The 8,489-nt window shown below is 32.5% G+C and overlaps 1 protein-coding gene across 1 annotated transcript; it reads left to right on the forward strand.

Moving 5' to 3' along the window:
• The first annotated feature begins 1,538 nt into the window (after positions 1-1,538).
• On the forward strand, positions 1,539-6,590 carry LOC112519461 (protein WVD2-like 4). Its single transcript, XM_025127591.1, has 8 exons — positions 1,539-1,621; positions 2,106-2,635; positions 2,729-2,778; positions 3,313-3,393; positions 3,503-3,572; positions 3,648-3,719; positions 3,797-3,904; positions 5,976-6,590. The coding sequence occupies exons 2-8, from the start codon at positions 2,108-2,110 to the stop codon at positions 6,384-6,386; spliced, it is 1,320 nt and encodes a 439-aa protein (XP_024983359.1). The 5' UTR covers positions 1,539-1,621; positions 2,106-2,107; the 3' UTR covers positions 6,387-6,590.
• Positions 6,591-8,489: the final 1,899 nt, after the last annotated feature.

Genomic DNA, 8,489 nt, shown 5'->3' on the forward strand with positions numbered 1-8,489 from the left:
ATTAGTATCAAATTAACTAATTAAAATTCCTTAATTTTTGTCTTCGATTTTTTTATTATAATTTAATTTAGGTTCAATAACGAAGTAATTTATATTTGGTTTAATAATATAATTTTCTTATAAAGATAATAATTAATTATTTTGTTAGAACTCGATAATTATCCTAATTATATTTTAGATTTTTTATATTCTTAAAATGAGATGTTTATCCTCTATTTGATTATGTTTATTTGTAGTTATTTACACAAATTCAAACATGAAGCTTTAATAAGTTGTACTTGTGCATAATTTACTTGTAATCTGAAATTTTAAGTAATATGCATCAATGTACAGTACTTCATGCATAAAAAGTAGTTTTTAAGAGTTTCTGTCAAATGCTTTATAATATAGTATAGATAACTAGAAGGATACTCATGTAATGCAGTGAAATACATCTTCATTTTTAATATTTTATTTTATTATTTATTTCAGTCGATGTTATAATATGGTCTTATGTGATTTTGAAAGCGATAATGTTTTTTTTTTGAATAAAATATAAATTTAACAAAAATATATCGATATTAGTATCAAATTAACTATTTAAAATTTCTCATTTTTTGTGTAATTTTTTAATTCAATTTTTTAGATAATTTAATTTAGATTCAATAACGAAGTAATTTATATTTGATTTATTAATATAATCTTCTTATAAAAATAATAATTAGTTATTTTGTTAGAGCTCGATAATTATCTTAATGATATTTTATATATTAAAATGAGATGTTTATCCTCTATTTGTTTACGTTTATCCGCAGTTAGTTACACGAATTCAAACATGAAAGCTTTATTAAGTTGTATTTATGTATAATTTACTTGTTGAATTTAAATAATATGCATCATTATATAGTACTTCATGCATAAAAAATAGTTTTAAAATTTTTTGTCAAATGCTTTATAATATAGTATAAATTATAAAATATTTAAATTATTTTTTTAATTAATTATTATAAAACAAATGTTTCTAACATATTTTAAAATAAGGATTGAATTAATATCATCTTATATAAAACTTTTTTAAAAAGTGTATATGAATCATAAAATTATAAAATATTTAAATAAAATAATTAATAATAAAATCTATAAAATAAAAAATCTGTTAAAGTTAATATAATTTATTTTAAAGGCTTTAAATTTTTAATTCTCCATTTAAAAAAAAAACTTAAAAAATTATGTTGAAGATGCTAGAGCACTTAGGATATGACATAATAAAACATGGATCTTTATTTCGTGTTTGACATGATTTTTATGTGGAACAAGATATAAAAAACTTATTTTTATCGATATAACATTAAAATAAAACTTTATTAATATTAAATCGGATCAAAACGCATATGAAATAAAAAATTTAAGATTCAATAAAATCAAAAGGGATATTAAGAAGTAGCATTCCCAATGACGAAATGGCAAAGTTGTCAATTGAGATGACATTTTAACCCCATGTTCATCCATGATCCCTTCCCACTCTCTGCAACCTCCCTTATTTTCCACACCATTTGAATTTCAACGCTAAATCTTCTTCTTCTTCTTCTTCTCAAAAACCCCAATTCAATACTCAAGAATTCCATTCAGATTCATTAAACAGGTACAGCTCCCTCCTCTATTGATCTTACTCGTTTTTTATTTATTGAAATTTGCTCCAATTTCACCATGTTTTACAGTTTCGACTTCTGGGTCAACTGTATTTCCTACTCGATTTTGTTGGATCTTTGTTGTTGCTTCGCTCTTAGAACGTTTTGCTTGTATTTATTGAAAAATTATTTGAAAGAATACCTTTTCCTGATGATGTTCTTCATTTTGTCTTACAAGAAAACGACAACACTCGCATTGAAACTTCTCCAATCAATTTACATCGTTTTAAAACCCTAAAAAGTGAAAGTTCGTTCTTGATGCTGCTTAGACTCTTATAGTTTTTGTGGGTTTTAACTAAAATCACAAGATTATGTGATCAAACAATATACAAGTATTTCTTGGTCCAAATTTGATCGGATTCCATTCATCATGTTATAATTCATCGATTACGATACTAAATTGCGTTTGATTTCTGTTTTTGGATGAATTCTTGATAGGAATGGAATCTGGTAATGAGTTTCCATTGGAAGAGGGAAGTGGTGTTGCCGCCATTGATGTTAAAGAAGATCAAGAAAAGGACGATGGCGAACAGCCACATTCTCAAAGATCAAACAGAGTTGGAGTTATAAAAACTTCTGAGAATGTTGATGACACCAGACAGCAAAGTTCAACCAAGATTGTTACTAATGAGGCTACTTCAAAGAACAATAAAGTAGCTAAAAATGGCCCTAGTTCTAGTTCTAGGTCATCGGCTCGCAAGCCAAGGCCAAGTCTGTCTCAGAGTTCATCTTTTTCAGCTAAAACCCGGAACCCGGATTCAATGAGGACTAGCATTGATGGGCACCCGGTCAAACCACAAGTTGGATCAAAAAGTGAAGCCACTTCAACCAATGGAACTGTTACACCAGCTTCTAGGAGAGTTTCTGGTGGAGTGAAACTGAAACCAACAGAATTGAGTGCGAAGAATGGTGACATGGCTACCCGAAGAGCCACTTTAGATTCGGTGCCAAGTGGGAGCAAGTCTGGGGTAAATTTTCTATCTTTTATCGGATGCCCTTTTAGTTATTTGTTTATTTCGGCGTATTCTTAGTGTATATTGTTGGTTGTTTGTTTGTTTTAGACTAGAAAATCCAATGGAAGTGAAGACTACCCTCCTTCTGAAGGCTCCATGTAAGTTGAAGAATATAATATTCCTTCCTTTGTGAAATCTTAGTGCTTAAGTTATTGCATATTTGTTCAAGAAGTGCAAATCAATTGTGGTGACCATTTTGAAATTAATGTGATTTTTGCCCTTGTAAGCTATGCAATGTTCTAAACGCATTCATATGTGAAGAATGGTTAGGGGTGCATAATGAATACTATTTATCTGTTAATGAATGTAAGTATCGGATTCATCTGAAGCTATTCAACATTCAAAACCCCTTCATAGGGGAAGGAAGATTAGGGGTGCATTGTTAAAGAATGCAAGTATTAGAGTCATCTGGTAACCATTCTAAGATTTTATCCCATTTTTACCCTTGTGAGCCATGCAACATTTAAACTTTCTTCCTAGAGACTAAGAAGATATATCAGGGGTATTTAAGGAAAAATATCGTTTGGTTTCTCCTAGTTATTTATTTATGGTTTTGACACACTGATATGCCGATGGAGTTACACCAGTTATTTGATAACCATAAAGATTTTGAGGTTGTTTTGCAATTGCAGATCAACTGATCAACAGTTAATACCAGTGAAAACTGCAGTGCCAGTCAGAGAGGATGATGACGCTCGTTCCACTGCCTCATCGTATATTTCTCTATTTAGTTGTCGCTTTTCTTAAATTGTTTGACTTTCTATTCTGGATTTCAAGAAATTGACTTTTCTGTGGAATTTTCTTTTATGACGTTGCTCCAAGTGGGCAACGCAGGAACAGCGCGTCCGGCTTTTCTTTCAGGTTGGATGAACGTGCTGAAAAGCGAAGAGAGGTACATATGGTGTTTCTTCAGTTACTTACTTAACAAAAATGGTAAAATCAACCATGTTCGATGTTTGTGCACTAGTTCTATTCAAAGTTAGAGGAAAAGACTCATGCAAAGGAAGTGGAGAAGACGAATTTGCAAGAAAAGTCAAAGGTTTTGGATCTTGAACTCTTTGCTCGATGAAATTCTTGTCAATCGATGATTTTAACTTAGTGGGGGTACGAATGCAGGAAAGCCAAGAAGCAGAGATCAAGAAATTGAGGAAGAGCTTGACATTTAAAGCTACGCCAATGCCAAGTTTTTACAAAACCCCCCCTCCGAAAATGGAGCTGAAGAAGGTATCTTACCATGGATTTGTTGTGTGGCTTAGCTTCTAGTTTTGAGTTATATTATACAAAGTCCAATTTCATGTCCTAAAGATGCATCACCCCCAACCCCCACCCTCACCCTCACCCTCCTCCTCCTGAAAAGATGCAATATAACTTTTAAGGTCAAATAAACAGGTTTCCAGCTTTTAAATTCTCATAAATTCCTTAGATATCATAAGAGCATATCTGGAACAGATTCTCTAAATCGGAGAAAATGGGGATTTCGGGCAAATTTTTTGCTCCAAGACTCCAAGAGATTCTCTAAAACTTCCTCCAAAATGGAGAAAGTAGGAGAGGAAGCTTGAAATTCTCCAAAAAGTCAAAACACACATAGAAAGTCTTGAGCTTTTCTGTACGTTCCTTCTCAGAAAGCATTATATTTGACCTAAAAGTCTAAAGTCGTTTACTGGACACTTACCCGGGTAAGTGCTTACCGAAAATATTCAACATTATCACTTCTTTACCGGGTAAGATTTTAGTCCACCAAAAAAGTATTCATGCAACAATTTACCTGGTAAGGGCTACCCGTGGTAAGAGTCGTCGCTCTCACTTACCGGGTAAAAATTCTTAGCCTTTGCCATATTCATCGGTAAGGTAATGTGACTTGTTAAGCGCATACCCATGTAAACATTTGGTAATCGACCCCTAAATCATCCCACTGGAAATTGTTGTATATAGGTTAAGAAACTTGATATTGATGGCAAAGTCTTCTTGACTCTTCTCACTTAAATGTGGTATCTATATCAATATTTGAGTTTTTGCTTTTATTGGCACATTGGAAAACTATACTATGTATATTTTGCCATTTTTCCCTTAACCGAGCCTTGCATCAAATTGCTATCTTTCCTTCTGCTATTTTGTGACTTGCACATTTGTGCGAGAATGGCTAGGTTTAGTCCTTAAATTGAAGGGTATGTTTGGCAACCATAAATTAACTTATATTAAGAGCTTTTTGAAAAAAGCTTTATTTGGTAAGCCATAAGCTAACTTATAAGCGAATTTTTTGAAAAGTCACTTCTGGTAGTATTAAGCTCGAGGTTTTTTTCCACCTTTTTCCAATTATGCCCGTTATATTTTACATAAATGTCTCGTAAACCTTTCACGCCCAATCATGGACCGATCCATGGTTTATATAATAAAACCTACAAAAATATAAAATTATAATGGTCAAATTTACTTACCATAACTAATAATAATTAAAAGGCAATAATTAAAAATTATAACAATAATTAGAAGTTGATAACTAATTTATGTTGGTAGAAGTTGGTAATTAATTAATTTTTTTTTATAAATCATGGGACGGTGGTATGAGATTTTGTCATTATGTTAATATTATAATGAATATAATAGAGGTGTCTCCACATTTTTGGTTGAAAGGAGCGGTCCTCGCAGAGCAAGAACCCATTGGCTTAATGATATGGAATATATACCCTTTTTGTGATTTACACATGTATGTAAGAGAGAAGATGTATATAGGGGAGGGAGGGAGCGTGGAGTTCAAGAGACCCTTGGTGATTTACTCATCTATGGGTCTGTTTGTTTGCAGCTTAATGAACTTAATGGGACTCGGCTTATTCGGTCAGCTATACATGACTTTTGGTAGTGGCTTATTCAGTTTCGGGAATATCCCCATTCATAGGTGAGAAGATGTATATAGGGGAAGGAGGTAGGGAGCGTGGAGTTCAAGAGACCCTTGGTGATTTACGCATCTATGGGTCTGTTTGTTTGCAGCTTAATGAACTTAATGGGACTCGGCTTATTCGGTCAGCTATACATGACTTTTGGTAGTGGCTTATTCAGTAAGCTTCTTAAGGGGGAAGCTTTATGTAGAAAGCCAAGTTTTTTTTCTTCCAAACATGTCCTTTCAAATTAAAATAAAACACCTCCTATCTATGAAAAACCCTCCGAAACAAAAATCTTCCTATCTACACAGACATATTAATCCGCACATAGCTTTATCGATACAGTTATTAATGGAAAACTAATCAAACGTCCCCTATGTGTATTTAAAATCATTTTGTGGTTTTATCTTCTTATGTAGATACCAACCACTCGTCCGAAATCTCCAAAGCTGGGGAGAAATAAGAGCTCTGTGGCTGCTGTAAGCCGGTCCCTGGAAGGAACCACAACTGGTGCGAGGCCACGAGTTAGGGACCAAACTACATCTTCATCTTCAAGTAAGGCCAATCTTGAGAAAGACACTGCTACTTCCAAGAAACCAATCAGAACATCCAAAACCAAAAGCCCACCTTCCAAGATTCAAATCGAACCAGAAGAAGATGAAGAAAAGGATGAGAACTTTGTGGAAGTTGCAGTCCCATCTGTAAATCCTATTGAAGGTGAAGATTGGATAGAAGTGAGTGCTGAAAAGAATGCAGCAGCAGCAGCAGCAGAGGAAGCGACCAATCAAGATATGACAGGTGGCGACAATGGGGTGGTCGTCGGAGGTTAGCATCATGTTTGAATAGGTGTAGTAAATAGGTTTTTGGTGTGAAGGTTTCTTCTGTGTTGTGAATAGAGTGAGGATTGTTTCTGTATAAGGAAAGGGGAAGTTTATATCATGATGTATGATGAATCTTTTGTTTGTTGATCTGCAAAAGCAGCAGCTTGTTTCTTGTTACTTCTCACAGGCATCAAAATTCTAACTTTTGGTTCTCTTGTTTCCGTTTGTTGGTTCTCAAGATTGATTCTTTTTCTTGATGAAATTAATACAATTCTTCTCCTTGAAAGTTCTTTTTCGAGTGTTGTGCTGGTAGACTTGTTATCTTAAAAGGGTTTAGACGCTTGTCGATCCTTACGCAAATCTCCGCTGCATCACTTGGTATCAGAGCATGATTCACTTGCCATTTTCACTAACTATGACAGATCAACAACCGTCTAACAAAGCAGATTTAGTCGAGATCACTGTGGCCATTATCGCGTCTCCAGGTGAAGGCTTCGCTCGACTCGACAACGGCCTTGGCCGGGGAAGAGAGCTACGTGAAGATTTAAGGGATGTTTGATTAAAAGGTATTAAACAGTAATTGATGAGAATGAAAAAAAAATTGTTTGATTTTATATAATATAATGGGCTCATTCTACTAGAAGCCCAATTTTTTATTCCAGATTAACCCAAAAAAATGAAAATTCATTCTCATTTTTATTCCTCAATATAAACTAAACAACTCTTTTAGTTTTTGATAACAAATATAAAATAACAATAAATTGTAAACCATAAAAACATGCAAAGGAGTACCCCAAGACAATTTAACCCAAATTTATTATCTTTGTAAAATTATGTTTAAAAAAATCCATGTGAATTGATGATTTAAAAGTTTAATTATTTTTTAAAAGAAAAGAATTAGAGATGGAAAAAAGGAGAGAAAAAGGAAAAGTAGGACAATTATTGTCCAATAATTAAATTAAAATATTTTTTCCTTCTAAAGTAAATATATTAATTTTGTTTTTTATTATCTTAATTAAATATAATTTTATTTATATCCACGTTTTGAAATTCTTAAAATAATTAATTTTTATTAAATTATGTTTTACACTTTCGTTAAATTGTTTCAAAAGTAAAATTTAAACGTTTTTAGTAAAATCTAAATCTTGATTTTTTTAATATCTATGCTTCTATCCTATATTAAAAACTAACAGATATTTTGAATTTTTAAGAGGTACAATCAATTAAAGATGTTGTAGAAGTTCTTAAAACTCACAATCTCCCATAATTTTCCATCAAATCATTTTCAATTTTAAATTACATTTCATACCCTTATAATCAGCGATTTGATTTTACTTTATATCTCCTACTTTTTTTCATTTTCATACACTTATCATATTAACATAAATAATCGTATATGAATTAAAATGCATTTATTTTTTGCAAATTATAATCATTTCGCTAATACCTTCAAATTGAGTTTAATATTGATTTTTTAATTTAAAAATACTATTAAATATCATGAATATTTACGGATTAATTTGTTTTATATTCATACATTTTCATTTTACACGTTTATTATATTAAAAATGTATAATCATATATCTATTATACACATAAAGCAAGGATAGTAGTTTCCTGTTGAGATTTAAATGGTACAAAGTTTCAAGCATCATGTACAACTTGTTAAGCTTGGTTAAACCTTAACGACCACCCCTTTGAATCTCTCCCGCCCTTGAGTACCTCCTAACCCCACGACCACATCCTAAAAGCTGCTCATAAACCCCACATCCCTTCCCTCAATTGTCCCCCTCCAATCAGCCTCCTTCAAAACCGCAACCCTCCTTAATGTCTCTCCATACCCACCACAACAAGAAATTGAGTGCTCTCTCTCTCTCTCTCTCTCTCTCTCTCTCGATACTAGTTCAGTTCCCTTCTCTAAGGTTCCGTTTTAGCTGCATGTCTGCTTCTTAAATCTTAACACCAAGGACTTGAAGGGTTAACTTGCTTTCTTCTCTTATATCTATTAATTTTTCCTGGTTTATGTACTAAAAGTTTGCATGCATTCCTACACATTAATTCTGATATGTAGTCATTAATTACCCTACAGGCAAACATGCAACCCTAATCACC

The sequence above is a fragment of the Cynara cardunculus genome (assembly GCF_001531365.2).
Source record: "Cynara cardunculus var. scolymus isolate 2C chromosome LG 10, CcrdV1, whole genome shotgun sequence".
NCBI lineage: Eukaryota > Viridiplantae > Streptophyta > Magnoliopsida > Asterales > Asteraceae > Cynara > Cynara cardunculus.

Bases quoted from the DNA above. Each gene is read 5' to 3' on its own strand.
- LOC112519461 (XM_025127591.1), top strand. From the start codon at position 2,108: ATGGAATCTGGTAATGAGTTTCCATTGGAAGAGGGAAGTGGTGTTGCC. The intron at 3,573-3,647 runs GTACATATGGTG...TTTGTGCACTAG, and splicing joins GTGCTGAAAAGCGAAGAGAG to TTCTATTCAAAGTTAGAGGA. The intron at 3,905-5,975 runs GTATCTTACCAT...CTTCTTATGTAG, and splicing joins CGAAAATGGAGCTGAAGAAG to ATACCAACCACTCGTCCGAA.